The sequence below is a fragment of the Mustela nigripes genome, chromosome 13 (assembly GCF_022355385.1).
Source record: "Mustela nigripes isolate SB6536 chromosome 13, MUSNIG.SB6536, whole genome shotgun sequence".
NCBI lineage: Eukaryota > Metazoa > Chordata > Mammalia > Carnivora > Mustelidae > Mustela > Mustela nigripes.
Window position 1 is genome coordinate 134,140,907 of NC_081569.1, and position 16,350 is coordinate 134,157,256.

Here is a 16,350-nt window from a genome sequence, read left to right on the forward strand (position 1 = left end):
GTTCTATAAATGAAAGGATACAGCAGCACCCCTTTTGCCTGTCAAGCCAGATAGAATATACACACAGACAAACATACATATGTATATTGTAAGTACTCAGTGCCTCCTAATGCTGGAAGATAAAAATGCACAAGTTTCATTCTTCAGATCTGTTTAACCAGGAAGTATAACCACAGAACCCAGGAGCTGAAGGAACATGGAATCTTCAAATGAGGGTCACAAAATCCCTAAGGGATGCCTGCACCCGCGGGACAGGTAATGGAAATGAGGAATATCATTTGATCCCAAGAGGCAAGACCACAGGACATGGGGAATACATTTAGCTTCCTTGGGTATTCAAAGTTAAAAAATAATGAATGTTATTTATTTTCAAAATGGAATCGATTCTCATGGTACAGAGGGCAAAGGGCACAATTCATTGAAGAATAAACCTTCTTCTCATCCCTGACACCCAATCAACTTTCCTCCCAGGAGACAAAGAAAGTGCTCCTCGAGAGATAAACCCCACCCATAAAAGATGTTTTACACATATGATAGCATATATGAACACAGTTTTTTCCCCTTTTTATTTATTTATTTAATTTTTTAGCTTAACATACATTGTTCAGATCTTGGAGCTCATTTCCTATCTCTACGTTAGCGCTTCTGTGGTGTTTTTAAACAACTGTATAACATTCCATTGGTTGACTATACCCGGATTTTTCTTTCTTTTTTAATTTCAATTTATTTTTTTTTAATTTTTTTTTATTTTTTATGTTTCATAAACATATATTTTTATCCCCAGGGGTACAGGTCTGTGAATCACCAGGTTTACACACTTCACAGCACTCACCAAAGCACATACCCTCCCCAATGTCCATAATCCCACCCCCTCCCCCCAATTTATTTTTAAAAGATTTTTATTGTGTTATGTTAGTCACCATAAAATACATCATTAATTTTTTGTTGGTTTTTTGTTTGTTTGTTTGTTTGTTTGTATTAGACAGAGCTCACTAGTAGACAGAGAGGCAGACAGAGAGAGAGGAAGGGAAGCAGGCTCCCTGCTGAGCAGAGAGCCCGATGCGGGGCTCAGCCCCAGGGCCCTGGGATCATGACCTGGGCTGAAGGTAGAGGCTTTAACCCAGTGAGCCACCCAGGCTCCCCACATCATTAGTTTTTGATGCAGTGTTCCAAGATTCATTGTTTATGTACAACACCCAGTGCTCCATGCAATCCGTGCCCTCCTTAATACTCACCACCAGGTTCACCCATCCCTGCACCCTCTCCCTTCCAGAACCCTCAGTTTGTTTCTCAGAGTCCACAGTCTCTCATGGTTCATCTCCCCCTCGCTGAAATCCCCCAATTCACTCTTCCTTTCCTTCTCCTAATGTCCTCCATGTTATTCCTTACGTTCTGCAAGTTAGTGAAACCATATGAAAATTGACTTCCTTTCCTTGGCTTATTTCACTCAGCATAATCTCTTCCAGTCTCATCCACGTTGATGCAAAAATTGGGTGTTCATCCTTTCTGATGGTCATTGTATATATGGACCACATCTTTATCCATTCGTCTGTTGAAGGGCATCTCAGCTCTTTCTGCTGTTTGGCTATTGTGGACATTGCTGCTATGAACATTGGGGTCCATATAGCCCTTCTTTTCACTGCATCTGTATCTTTGGGGTAAATACCCAGTAGTGCAATTGCCAGGTCATTCCCTTCGGGTTGCAAGATTTCCTTTAGTATTTATTATACATTACGGTTTTTTTATTATATATTATTTACTTATTATATATTATTCATATGATTATATTACTATTACTATTTATTTCTCATAAGGCAGATCTTTTAGCCACAAATTCTCTCAGTGTTTGTTTGTGTGGGAGTGTCTTTATCTTGACTTTGTTTTTTTTTTTTTTAATTTATTTTTTTTTAATTTATTTATTTGACAGAGAGATCACAAGTAGGCAGAGAGGAGGCAGAGAGAGAGAGAGAGGAGGAAGCAGGCTCCCCGCTGAGCAGAGAGCCCGATGCGGGACTCGATCCCAGGACCCTGAGATCATGACCTGAGCTGAAGGCAGTGGCTTAACCCACTGAGCCACCCAGGCGCCCCATCTTGACTTTGTTTTTGAAGGATCATTCTATTAGAGAATTCTTGTCTGACAGCTTTTTTCTCCCTCAGCGCTTTCAACATGCCATTCCACTGCCTTCTCTCTTCCACTGACTTCTCTATTGCTCCTGATATGACATCAGCTTTTATTCTTGTGCTGTGTATGTGATGAGTCATTTGAAAGGCTGTTTACAAGACTGCCCTGCCTTTTATTCTGCTGGGTTTTCTAGTGTCTCCTCCATATCTATGTAAGGCTTCATGCTGAGGAAGGGTGAGTAGAAAACTAGGGCCATCTCAAGAGTCTTCTGAGCTTACACAGCCTTGCACACAGCCTCCCAGACCGCCAGTGCATGTGGGAGCTTATAAAGTCCATTATAACCATCTCTGGTTATACTAAACTGCTAAACTTCTAGGAAGCCTTCTTGTTGGTTGTTGGACCAAACAATATGGCAACGGCAGGCAGTTGCAATGCTGGCATTCCAAACAGAGGCTTCCCCTTTGTCATGAGGCTTTTCTGGCTCCACTCCAAATCAAGCTGCCTTCTTCGGCTGCAAAGCTGCTCGTTTCCCTAGTTTCCCAGCCTTTGAAGGACAATCTCCATCCAACTGGAGGGCAAGACTGGGAATTGCTCTGGGCTAAAATGTCATACACTCTCACTCTTCCTACCCAAAGTTTAGTAGCTTTACTTGAGTAAATGTTCCTTAATTTGTGCTATGCCTGGGATTGATTTTCAGGGAGTTGAAATTTTTTTTTTTAATCGCAGTTTTGTCCAGTCCCATCATTGCTATTTGGAGAGAGAATTTGGTGAGTTCTTCACTCCACCATTCCAAAAGTCACAATATAATTTGTTTATAATTTTATTCTTTTTTTAAAAAAGATTTTATTTATTTGTCAGATTGAGAGAGAGAGAGAGCACACAAGCATGGGGAGTGGCAAGCAGAGGGAAGAAGCAGGCTCCCTGGGTTCATTACCTGAGCCGGAAGCAGATGCTTAACTGACTGAGTCACCCAGGCATCCCTAAAATTTTATTCTTAAGCTCTATTCAAATTTATCCTCCCTGGTCCCTGGAGCAGACCAGCTTGACTGCACTAGAGATTTAAAGCAGAAGCTGGGGTCTCCATCTGGTCTTCACATACCTTGTCACCTCTCTTTTTCAAGGAGTTAGCTCCTCTGGTCCATGAGGACAGGGAGGGCGGGAAAAGAAAAAAGCCAATTTTCTTAGCTACTGGAAAAAGTTGTAACCTCTTTCTCTTAGTTGTGCTGTTTCTGTGGCTAAGCCAGTCTGGCCCCAATGACTTCAGAGTGGCAGATTTCTATATGCTGACTGTCTTAGGAAGTACATGTAAAAATTCTGGAAACATTCTTTCGGAGTTTTCCAGAATGGTGGAATATGCTAATTCCTGCCAATTATATTATATATGACTGCTGATATATTTACCACTGCTAATACATTTGACGTGGAGATTTGACTCTGCTTCAACTTCTTTCATCCTCACCCTTTCAATGGATAAGAGCATCGTCTGCAGCCACACTAAGCTGGTTTGAATCCCAGATGCATGACTCACATGCTGCATGCCTGAGCAGCTGCACCCTAGCTTAAAGTCAGCGAGGGTGGCTGATAGTCTGGTGAGGTCAAAGAGCCAGAGACAGTGATTGAGACGTAGGTTTACTGGGGTAACTCACGGGGAGTCCAGGAGCAGCCAACTGGACAAACTATCCGCTGCTGGGATCTACATGCAGCAAGTTTTATATTAAAGCAACTTAACTTAGCAATTATCAGGGGCCTTCCCTTCTTTGCATGGCCAGCGTTGATCAAGGCCTGCCAGCTGGACACTCTTCGTTGCAAGGGAGACACTCTGGGTTGGCCACCCCAGAGCCCCGACCTTGACATTCTGCTGCACATTCTCCTTGACAGGAATATAGACAGAGGACAAGATCTCCACATTTTCAAGATAGTGATTAACATGGACATTCAGAGTATGTTTGCACCACCTAGCTATCCCACATGTACCATACAGTGACCATGGGAAAGGAACTAAACCTCTCTGAATCTTAGCGTCTTCATCTGTGAAATGGGACTATGTATTAATCATATTTCATTCGGTAAGTCTGTGTAGGATACAGCCCCAAATTCCAGTGGCATCTAAAAAGCAAAGGTTTATTTTTCACTCCTATGACCTGTTAGAAGTGGGCTGCTTTAGCGTGTCTTTTTCCTTCCAGGACCCAGTGGGTGGTAGCAGCTCTATCTGAACTAGCCATTCTCATGAGAGAGAAAGAAAATCAAGAGAGCTGATGGAAATACAGAATGGCTCTTAATACTTTGGCTCAGATGTGGCAGAAGGCCTTCTGTTCCCATTCCACTGGCCAAAGCAAGTCACATGATCAAGCTTGACATCAGTGAGGCTGGTGAGGTCACTCTAATAGGAGGCATTGCGATCCTCTGGCAACAAGTAGTGATGTATAATCCTTAATAGGAAGAGCTATTTAATAGTTGGGGGGGAAAGGCCACCTATCACAGGATAATAACAGCATCTCCTTTACAGTGGTTGTGAGAATGAAATGAGCTGAAGCACGTCTAGTGTGGGACAGTGTTCTGCACTTAATAAGAGCTCAAGAACTGTTATATAGTATTATTATTCCTGCTGCTGCTAAGTTTTCCCATTCACTAGACGGGGCTAAGCCGACTTGAGAAGAGAAAAGGGAGTTGTAATTACTCCCAATATTCAATTGGAGAAAATAAAACACTGAGTCTAAAGGCAGAGGCTTTGGAGCAATGTGGACTCCTCATGATCTTAGACAAGTTACTTTACTCTCCCCAAGCCTTAATTTCATCAATCTGAACATGGGGATCCCTGGGACTATATTGTGGGCTTGTCATTAGTGGCAAATTAGCCTAAGCCTGAGCACTATAGTGGGAGCTGAGTATTTAATTACTGAATGTGGATTTTAGGCTAATTTCAAATGCTCAATCAACTGTATGCATAACATAACTACAACATGGCTAGACAGAAAGACCCTTTGCAGGTCTTTTCCATCTTTTGGGTCTCGGCTCAAATGTCACCTCTTCGGAGAGACTTGCTCTGATCACACCATTTAAAGTGTTTCCCGACCGCTTAAAATCGTCCCGTTCCATCATTGGTTTATTTAATATCTGTCTCTGCCACTAAAAAGGAAGCTCCGTGAAACCAGGGAAACTGTTCTGTATTCTCATCTCCTCCCCTGGGTCCTCAGCATCCTCCTCCGTAAAACCCGCAGGCAAAGGAGAAGGCTGTCTCGCCCACCTGGGTCTCCCCGCCCGCCCAACTCAGGCCTCAAATTCTTTGCGGGCGGGGCACCGCGTGGGTCACCCCCGCGCGCGGCAGCGGTCCCGCCCCCATGGTGGGCGTGGCCGACAATGTTTTGCCAGCCGCGTGCGGGCCGTCTCCACGGGAAGAGAGCTACGTCACACGCTCCAGGCGGAAGAAGGGCGTGGCCAGGAGCGAGGACCCCGCAGCCGCCGGCGCCGCTGCCTGAGTCGCTTTCAGGTGGCTGCTGTCGGCCCGGGCCGCTCAGGCAGCTCGGAAGTCACTCTGTTTTGGGGTCCTCGCCGCCCTTCCACGTCTCCCGGAAGAGTAGCCGGGCCGCCGCTTGGCCGGGACCAGGTTTACTCTGCCGCGCCCTCTTGCCGCCCGCTCCTGAGTTGGGGGGCGGCCCGGGAGGGCGACGAGGCAGCGTGCACCCCCTCCGCGGTACTCAGGTGAGGCGGCAGCGTGAGCCCTGCTGGCCGGACGGGTCCGCCTGAGGCGTTAACGGCCTTAGGCGCGGGGCTGGCCTCCCCTCAGCGGAGACTCTGGTCTCCCCGCTTTGAGGGGGGTTAAGAGAGGGGACAGGAGAACCCCCTGGGGCCCCAGCTGGGGTGGTTTAGTGCCCTCCCCTCTTCTTCCTCCCCCGCCCCAGCCTGGTTGGACCGCTGCTCCCGCTCCAGGGGCTCTGCGAGCGGGGTGGGGAGCGAAGTGGGGGTCTGTAACTCCTCTAGTTAGGGTCCACTGATGACAAATCCCTAGGACGCACCGGCTGACCCCAGCCTCCCTTCCTCTGTGTTGACATCTGGCCTTCGAAGCAAGTCCTGCCACTGCTGTCCGTGGACCCCTCCCCATGCCACCACGGTCACCCGCTCTTCGCCTCCGTGTGGGCCATTTCTTGGGGGCAGTGTTGAGAAATTACTTGAGGGCACTGCACCTCTAAAGTCCGCTGTGGTTTGTTTGTCACTGGGGCAAGCGCCTGGGGCCCATGTTTGTATTTAAGTTGGGTAATCAATATTAAGCCACGGGTTTTTGTTTTAAAGCCCTATTAACTTTAAAATGGGAGGCGAGATATTAATAAGAATTAATAATAAGAGTGTTTAATTGCCTCATTAGTAAGGACCGCTTGTTGCCCAGTCACCACCACTGTCTACTTGAGAGTAATACTTTACATCTGTAGGGAGTTTTACATACCTCCATTTGATGACACATAAACGGAAATACGCAGGCATGTAATCGTCCCCTTTTGTACAGAGCAGGTTTAGAAAGTTAATTTCTTCTTGAGGTTATTCAGATCCTGAGAGGCAGGAGTTCAAAAAAAGTGGCTTTGGCTGACTTAGATTTGAGTTCCCCAGCTGCCATCTACTCCCCATTTGTGGAAAAAAGGATGTTGTTACCGACCACATAATGTGGTTGTGAAAATGATGTGTGATGAAGATAATGTGACAAGAGAATATCAATAAACCATGAAGGGAAAAGCGTAGCATATGAACAGAGAATGATACGACCTAATCTAGATGGAAGGAAAGAAAAGAGCTGTGTTTTGGAGCCGAAGACTTTCAAGAGGAGACTAAGAACAAGAAAGAGTTAACAATGAAAAAGCATTCCAGGCAAAAGAAACAATGTGCACATTCAAGAAATGGATGTTGATTTTTTTATATAGTACACTTCTGTGTCTACAAGGACTAATTACTTTATCGTTCTGATTCATTCTGGCACACCATAAGCTCTCAGGTCTATTTATCAAATAAATGGCTATGCAGCCTTTTTTTTTTTTTTTTAACTTCTGAACTTAGCCAGTGTGCACATAGTGAGTACTGAGTATTTAAATTATTGTAGGTGCAGTTTACACAGGTTATGTACACCTAAATTATCCGTAATAGTGCTGCATTTTAACATGAAGATGGATTTAGTATCAGGAGTTTCTTTAGGTTTTAGCACCTTAAAGCAAACTAAAGGGAATTGTTTTTATTTGGCTGTACTGCCATTTTGCCATATTCATGATTTTCTATTTGAATGCTTTTTGCTATATTAACATTTGCCTTTTGTTGAAATAGGAGTTGTAATGGTAGTGATAGGTGTAATGATTATGATAGAAGAGCAACTTCTAAAATGATGTCTGCCATGTGTCAGGCGTTTTGCAAAGTTGTTTTTGTTTGTTTTTTTACATAATTTCATCTTAAAACTGTCCTATAATGTAAGTACATTTAGTTTCCTCGTTTTCTATATAAAGCAGCTCACTTTCAGTGAAGTCATTTGCTCAAGGTTACATAGTAAGAGGCAGGGTTCTCCTTTCCGTCCACACGACTGTGTGACTCGAGAGTCTGGTCTTCTTAACTGCTGTGCTCTGCTCTTAGGCCACACTGATGCCATTATGTCCTCTTTATAGGTTCACCAGTAGGATTTTTCTGCTCCCATCATGTCTTGGTTTGCGGATCTTGCTGGAAAGGCAGAAGATCTTTTAAATCGGGTTGACCAGGGGGCCGCCACAGCTCTCAGCAGAAAAGAGAACAGTGGCAACAGCACCTACAACAAAAATGCTGACTATCCTGAACTTCCGCAGAATACGGATTTGACTTACCAGACTGGACCCAAAGCTGCATATATTTCCTCAGCAGCTGATAACATTAGAAATCAGAAAGCCACTCTTTTAGCTGGCACTGCGAATGTAAAAGTCGGATCGAGGACATCCACGGAGGCTTCCCATCCTGTTGAAAACGCATCTCTTCCTAGGCCTTCATCCCAGTTCGTTCGAAGAAAAAAGTCAGAACCCGATGATGAGCTGCTGTTTGACTTTCTTAATAGTTCACAGAAGGAGCCTGCTGGGAGGGTGGAAATCAAAAAAGAAAGGAGCCGGACACCTGTTCCTCCGAGTTCTCGGACAGCGAGCGCCAGCTCTGTGACCACCAGCATAACCGCCGTTAAAGCCACGGAGGAAAATCCTTCTGGGAGCCAAAGCGATGGTAGTTAATTGGCCCTCTGTTTCTTTTAGAGTTAAGCAAATTGGATGTGTCACCCTAGTCTAAGACGTTTTGGTAGTGTTTCTCATCCGCTGTTTTGTTACCTTTCCCTACTGGTGTAAAGGCAGTCTCTGAAGCATGCTATAAACTAGGGAGACCACTTGGCGTGCTACTAGTCAGCACAGGTCAGGTCACGACCTGTATAATAGGGACCTTTAAATGCTGTTGGGTAACTTTACAAGAATTTCTGTCCAGAATGATTTTCCAAGATATTTTGAAACACAGAAAGAACAGTTTTAAAATATGAAAGAAAACATCATTTTGGATTTGGGACGGTCTCATATCATTTCTTTCTGGGATTATAAAAGAGGAGGCTGTACTTCACATATATTCTGGATTGTGAGAATTTTTTTTGTGTGTTTTTCTTTCCCCCTTGCATCCCTGAGCGTAAAGCTGAGAGGCTGAACTTCAGGTTGAAGGGTTGAAGGCATTGACCTGGTAGTGAAGTAACAGTTTAGACTTCTGGTACTCAGTTGTTTAATTTGCTGTGAAATTACTCTATGCGTGTATCTTCTCACCTGCAGAAATGGGGTTAACATGGTAATGTGGCTAATTCAAGTACCTACTAACCATTTTAAAGGTTTTATTTATTTGTTGGTCAGAGAGAGAGAGAGAGCATGAGCAGGGGGAGCCGCAGGCAGATGAAGAAGCAGGCTCCCTGCTGAGTAAGGAGCCTGATGCGGGACTTGATCCCAGGACCCTAGGATCGTGACCTGGGCTGAAGGCAGACACTTAACCAACTGAGCCACCTAGGCATCCCCTTCCCATTTAAAAATAGCCATGTACATGACCAGTTTTTGCAGAGATTCTTTGTATAAAGTGATGAATGGAAGCTTGCTATTTTCTTAAATGTTACAATGTCTCCCACAGTCTAGGCTGCTGGTGAATAAAAATAGGTCTTGTATCTTTGAGGTTAAAGTGGTGAAGAGGCAAGTGTTCAAGGCATTCAAGACCAGATCAGGCAGTAGCTGTTGACTAATTATGTGCACCCACACGGCTAAATTTCTCCCAGCAGGGTCTGATGGGTTGGACAGACATGCAAACAGATAATTTACATATATATTAGTGTCTAGGAGAGTAAGGATAGCGGCTGTGATACGGTAGAGTATTGTGGAGGCACTAAGGAAAGTAGCTAATCGTCCGAGGTATTTAGGGAAGGATTCACAGAGGCCTATAATTTGAGCTGGGTCTTGAAGAATGAGTAGAAATTTTTCAGCTGAAAAGAAGAGGGGTTGGAAATCTGTTATCTCGGCATCTAGCATCATTCATTGAAAATATTTCCTTTCCCTTTCAATCTGCAATATCACCCCAGGCATATTATCAAGCATCCATCTATACATCACTCTGTTTCTGGGCACTTAATTCTGTTTCATTGGGTTGTCTGTTTTTGTGCCAATGCCACGCTATCTTTTTTTTTTTTTTTAAGAGTTTATTTATTTATTTGACACAGAGAAAGAGACAGCGAGAGAGAGAACACAAGCGGGCCATAAGCGGGCGGAGTGGAAGAGGAAGAAGCAGGCTTCCTGCTAAGCAGGGAGCCCGATGTAGGGCTCAGTCCCAGGACCCTGGGATCATGACCTGAGCCGAAGGCAGCCAGACATCAACTGAGCCACCGAGGCGCCCCGACCCATGCCACACTATCTTAATTAATGCAGTTTTATAGTGTTTTGATACCTCCTAGAGGAATTTCTCCCACCGGGTCCTTCAAGAATGTTTTGGCTATTCTTGGATTTTTTTTGTACATCCATATTCATTTTCGAATTTGCCAAGTTTCACAAAACTTCTGTTGGTCTTTTTATTGGGAGTCCATTGCTTCTATGTGGACGGTTAGTTGAGGAAGAATCAGTGTCTTCACAGTACTGAGGTTTTTCACCCATTATAACGTGATATAATCTCAATTCTGTTCTTAAGTGTCTTTCACTAAGATTTTATTGTTTTCTCCGTGAGGGTCTTGCATACTTTTTGTCGAATTTAGTCTTTGAAACTTTTAGGTGATATCTTTTTAAAATTTTTGCTTTTTGTGTGCCTTTGACACACAGTAACCTACACAGCTCTTAATCTTCATATTTTTCTGTACATTCATTTAGATTTTCAGCAGTACAGTATCTGAATAATGACAGTTTGGTTTCTTAACCTGTTTATCTTAAAAATCTTTTCCTTGCCTCACTGCATTGGCTTATGAAAACCAGTTTTTTATCTTTGTCGTCAACACAAGGCTTTGGCTGTTTCACCAAATATAATGTTTGTGTAAGGTTTTTCATAGGTACTTTTTTTTTTTTTTCCATAGGTACTTTTTATCAGTGAAGAATGTTTCTATATATCTAGTTTGAGTTTTTCTGTTAAATTTTAGTAACTTTTTTTTCCTGGATATAATGAGGTAACTATGATTTTTTAAAAACTTTTGTTCTTTAATATTGATATGGTATACAAATCAATTGATTTTTTATAACTTAAAACCAAACTTAACTTTCAGTTTGCTAATACTGTGGTTAGGATTTCTGCATTTATTTCATAAGCAAAATAGAATGGTAGTATTGTTAGGTTTTGGTATTCTGCTTATGTTAGCCTTATAAAATGATTTGCAAAGTGCTCTCTCCTTTTCTGTTGTCCTAATTATTTGATGTAAGATTATTTATTCCCTGATTGTTTGCTAGAACTCAGTGGTAAAACCATCAGGGCCTGGGCTATTCTTTTTTTTTTTTTTTTTTTAAGTTTTTATTTATTTATTTGAGAGAGCATGAGCAAGAGAGAGCACCAACGGGGACGAGGGTGGGGAGAAGGGGAGAGGCAGAGGGAAAGGGACAGGCAGAATCCCCGCTGAGCAGGGAGTCCAAAGTGGGGCTAGATGCCAGGACTCTGGGATCATGAGCTGAGCTGAAGGCAAATGCCTGACTGACTGAGCCACCCCAGGGCCCCTGGGGTATTTTTAATGGAAGATTTTAACTACTGATTGCATTGGCTTTCCATTTCCTCTGTTTTTGGTGAGTTACATCTTTTCCTAAGAATTTGTCTATTTTATATACATTTAGGGGGATTATATTTATTTTAATTTCAGGAAAATAATGAAAGTATCACAGCCAAAAAAAACCCATTTGTACATTAATTATTCATATTAACCCTGCAGAAACCAAAGCTTGATCACAGATACAGAAAAATAATAGCTGGCACTGTGCTAAATGCCTTTTTTTCAAATAGTGTTAATGAAGTGTAACTGACAGATAATAAATTATACATACTTAAGTATATAATTTATAATTTATAGTGTATAATTTATAATTTATATAATTTGGTAGGTTTCAACATAGTATACATTTAAAAATTTATTGGCATATTGTTTATGATATATCCCTCAGAAGACCATTTTAATTCTCTCTAGCAAGTTTCTTTTCTATTTTATTAGTTTCTGGTCTTTATTGTTAATTTCTGCTTTGAGGTTTATTCTGCTGTTATTATAGCCTTTAAGGTGGATAGAAAACTCATTGATTTTCTTTCTTTTCATTTTTAATGTAAATATTAAAAACTATAGATGTCCTTTTATTTTTTTTTATTTTTTTTTAAAGATTTTATTTATTTATTTGACAGACAGAGATCACAAGTAGGCAGAGAGGCAGGCAGAGAGAGAGAGAGGAGGAAGCAGGCTCTCTGCAGAGCAGACAGCCCGATGTGGAGCTCGATCCCAGGACACTAGGATCATGACCTGAGCCGAAGGCAGAGGCTTTAAACCCACTGAGCCACCCAGGCGCCCCTAGATGTCCTTTTAAATACTACTTTGGATGTATCCCATAAGTTCGGATATACAACTTTATTTCTTTCGAAAAATTTTTATTTTGGAAATTTCAAACATACCAAAGTAGATTTTGATGACTCCCTCCAATATTACGTATTGTCTGGCTATATTAATCAACATGGCCCTTCTTGTTCTATTTATACCTCCCACTTTCCATCGCTTTTTACCTCTACTGTCCACAGAATTATTTTGCAGCAAATTACAGATCTCATATCATTTCATCTAGAAATAATTCGTTTTATTACCCTAAAAAAATGCTAACTTTATTTTTTTTTTAAGATTTTATTTATTTGAAAGACAGGGAGCGTACAAGCAAGGGAAGGAGTAGAGGGAGAGGGACTAGCAGACCCCCCGCTAAGCAGGGAGTCCAAGCTTGATCCCAGGAGCCTGAGATCATGACCTGAGCCAAAGTCAGATGCTTAACCCACTAAGCCAGAATGCAAACTTTAGAAACAAACATCCACACCATCATCACCCTGAAAATGTAATAATTCCTTGATATGATCTAGTGCCTAGTCATTATTTAAATTTCCATTCCTCATAATTTTTTCTGTATGTTGAAATGCACAGATCTTATCTATCCAGAGAAACGGCTATACCTATGTAACCCACACTTTTGTGATAACGCTTCTTTGCCCCCTTCCCTCATGTTCCTTTCAGTTAATCTTTTCATCCCACTTCCCCAACTACCACTGATCTGATTTTTTTAACCTTAGTTTTTGTCCTAAAGTTTCATATAAATGGAATCATGTAGGATATACACCCTCTTCTCTGACTTCTTTTGCTCATCATGTTAGTAAGATTCATCCGTGTTATTGGGTATATCAATAGTTTGTTCTTTTTTATTTTGTAGTATTCTGCTGGAGATATACCATAGTTTATCTCTTCTCTTTTATGTACAATGGATTGTTTCCAGTTTGGGGTTATTGTGAATAAAACTGCTATGAACATTTTTGTATTTGTCTATTTGTGGGAAAATGTTTTCATTTTCAAGCCTGGCAGGGGAGTCACTGGGCAAAATGTCACCGGGAGTATTTAATTTCATAAGAAACTGCAAAACCTTTTCCCACAGTGGTTTATACCATTTCGTACTCCCACCAATAATCTGAGTTCTGGCTGCTCCACGTCTTTGTCAACGTTTGGTGTTGTCTTTTTAATTTTAGCCCTTCTAGCAGGTGTGTACTGGTTCTCACTGTGGTTTTAATTTGCATTTCCTTGATCACTGAAGGTGTTGAGAGCTTTTTCATAAGATTATTGATCATTTGTTTATCTTCTTTTGTGAAGTGTCACCTCTTTTGTCCATAGTTATTTAGTCCATTTTATCGAGATACAGTTCACTTTTTAGCACAAATATAATTTTTTTTAGAGTGCGTAAAAATGCATTTGGACAGACACCTGGGTGGCTCAGTTGGTTAAGTGTCTGCCTTCAGCTCATCAGGTCATCAGGTCGGGCTCTCTGCTCAGCAGGAGCCTGCTTTTCCCCCTTCCCTCTGCCTGCTGCTCCCCCTGCTTGTGCGCTCTCGGGTGCTCGCTCTCTGCCAAATGAATAAATAAAATCATCTTAAAAATGCATTTGGATCACGTTTAGTCCAAAACAAGATGAATCTGAATTTTTATGATCTGAATTTATGAGTCTCTGTCTCTTTGTATAAGGCCTTTTAGATTCCAGTTTGGTATGTAACAAATTGGCTCTGACCTATGATTACTGTCTTTTGCCTTGAAACCCACAGCTCTTCTTTTGTGCTTTTCTAGTATTTTCATTATTGAGACCTTCCTCTTGTTTTAGAAAATGCTTTAGAGATGGAGGGAGACTGAAACCCTTTTTTCCTAATCCCAACCGTTTAGATGATCTCTTGATTTTCTTCTTTCCAGAACTATATTCTTGTGTCTGTTGTTTATCACCATTTATTCAGTATATCCAAAATTTGAGATCCTTAGAGATCTATAGCCTCCATGGAGGTGAATGAAATTTCATCAGAAGGAAATCTTTTGAGAATATAAGTTTGAAAAAAAAAAGAATATTTTTTCTTTTTTTTTTTTTTTTTTTTTTTTAATTTTAGCTACAGCAGTCAGCTTGAGCCAAAAGGCATTCTACCAAAGTAAGCTACTAATGTGTATGTGGTGAGTGTTCCAATATAATAAAAGTGGATTCTTTTTTTCTTTTTTTTTTTCAGTAACCTCTAATAATTCAGAGTCTGGCCATGAAGTTCAAGAGGATTCTTCAAAGGAAAATGTATCATCAGGTGCTGTCCCTGCTGACCACAGCCCAGCACCTAGTCACGATGGCAAATCACATGAACTCTCTAATCTTCGATTGGAGAATCAGCTGTTGAGGAATGAAGTTCAGTCTTTAAATCAAGAAATGGCCTCATTACTTCAAAGATCCAAGGAAACTCAAGAAGGTAGAGCCTTATTTAAATTGTGGAGGGTTAGGAATTTAACATTTCAAAAATAAACTGAAAACCTGATTACATCGAAACTCAGCAATATTTCACATTAGACTTACAAAACCCAGTTTTCATAGAAATATAGGGCCCAGATTTAGAAATAGAACCAGTCATCCTCCTACTAATCTGAAACAGAATGTTGCCTTTGTGTGGCCATTCCTTGGGAGTCATGAAATTTAAGAACTGGGGCGGTTAATAATTATCTGGTTCATTTGATCTCTTCTGAACCTTCAGGGGAGCCGTTGATGAACCAGAGGTGGGATTAAACACAGGAGTGGATACCAGTAGACAAGGTCACAGTATTGTACTGCTCTGGGGGATATAAAGTGGGCATGGAATTCAGTTTGAATGATACCCTCTGGAAATACGCAGTGAAGTGGCCCTAGAGTAGAAAACTCTTGGATTCCTCAGAAATGGGTAATTTAAAAGTAAATAATCTCATGAATGAGGTGACGGGGATGGACTGTGTTAGTCTTAATACAAGTGTGGCTGAGGGAAAACAAAAGGGAGAAGCGAAGAGGTCTCTGCCTTTGTTCCTGGCAGCAATTAGAAAGGAGTGTGGGGACAGTAGGAAAAGTTTTGCCAAGACATGGATGGAGGCCCAGAAAGTTTAGGGCTTGTTGGACTGACTTCAGAAAAAGCTTCACTTTACCAGACTAGTAAAGACCTAGAAATAGAGCTTTTCCTGAGACCCTGTAGAGTTTGCTTCAATATAAAAAATATTTTTTTTTGCTTGCAAACTGGTATTATAAATGTGTGAGTGTGGAAATCTGCACCACATTGCTCTTCTGGCACCAGTGTCCTAGATATTTTTTTTAAAATACCGTCTTTTTGCTACAGTAATCAAGAGAAAAACATTCTCTCCTGTCTTTTATCTTCAGGTTTTGATTTTGTTTGTTTTGGTCTTACTGTGCCCTTGATTTGTATTTGCATTCTTCCTGTCACTAGCAGAACTCAGCAAATTCACCGACTGGGCTGCTCTTCTGAATGCTGCCGTATACTGGTTTGGATTCCCAAATGCTTTAGGATATGTCTCAGAAAGATTGGTTTTGTAGAAAAGCAGCTACTGTTGTGCCCTTTCCAACCTATTAACTGTGATACAGGTGGGAACATTGGCCTTGAGAAGTGGGTATCCCATTTGAAGCAAATAATTTGAAGACACTTGTAAGCTCTTGATTTTGGTAGTAAGCACTACAGGGACACAGAGGAGAATCTGTGTGCTCTGAGAAAAGTGTGTCTGCTTGAAGAGAGAAATCTCTTTCATTATTATTACTATTTTTTTTTTTTTTAAAGAATTAACCAAAGCAAGAGCAAGAGTTGAGAAGTGGAATGATGACCATTCAAAGAGTGATCGAATAACCCGAGAGCTCCGCGCCCAGGTCGATGACCTGACTGAAGCCGTGGCTGCCAAGGACTCGCAGCTGGCCGTGCTGAAAGTGAGGCTGCAGGAGGCCGACCAGCTCCTGGCCACGCGCTCCGAAGCCCTGGAAGCCTTACAGATGGAGAAATCACGGTAGCTCATCCTGGTGATAGTGACAAAGGGAATAGAAAGATTTTTCCCCATGCAAGTAATGATGAACACTGTAGTGTAGATTGTTTTATGAAAACTTAGCTTTCGAAATTTAGGGAGGGATAATTTAGCTTTTGGTAATGTTGTAAATGTGCGTGATTACAAGTTGATTTATTACTTTATTACTTGCAATTGAGATGCATTGTTAGCAAATTCTGAA

At 41.6% G+C, this 16,350-nt stretch overlaps 1 protein-coding gene across 1 annotated transcript in view; it reads left to right on the forward strand.

The window, feature by feature from the left end:
- Window positions 1-5,594: 5,594 nt before the first annotated feature.
- GOLGA5 (golgin A5) overlaps window positions 5,595-16,350 on the forward strand; it is a 31,530-nt gene continuing 20,774 nt past the window's right edge. Inside the window, exons 1-4 of the mRNA XM_059373846.1 lie at window positions 5,595-5,821; window positions 7,756-8,329; window positions 14,348-14,575; window positions 15,914-16,133. Coding sequence (XP_059229829.1) covers window positions 7,786-8,329; window positions 14,348-14,575; window positions 15,914-16,133 — 992 coding nt within the window. The 5' untranslated portion in view covers window positions 5,595-5,821; window positions 7,756-7,785. The remainder of the gene's footprint in view (window positions 5,822-7,755; window positions 8,330-14,347; window positions 14,576-15,913; window positions 16,134-16,350) is intronic.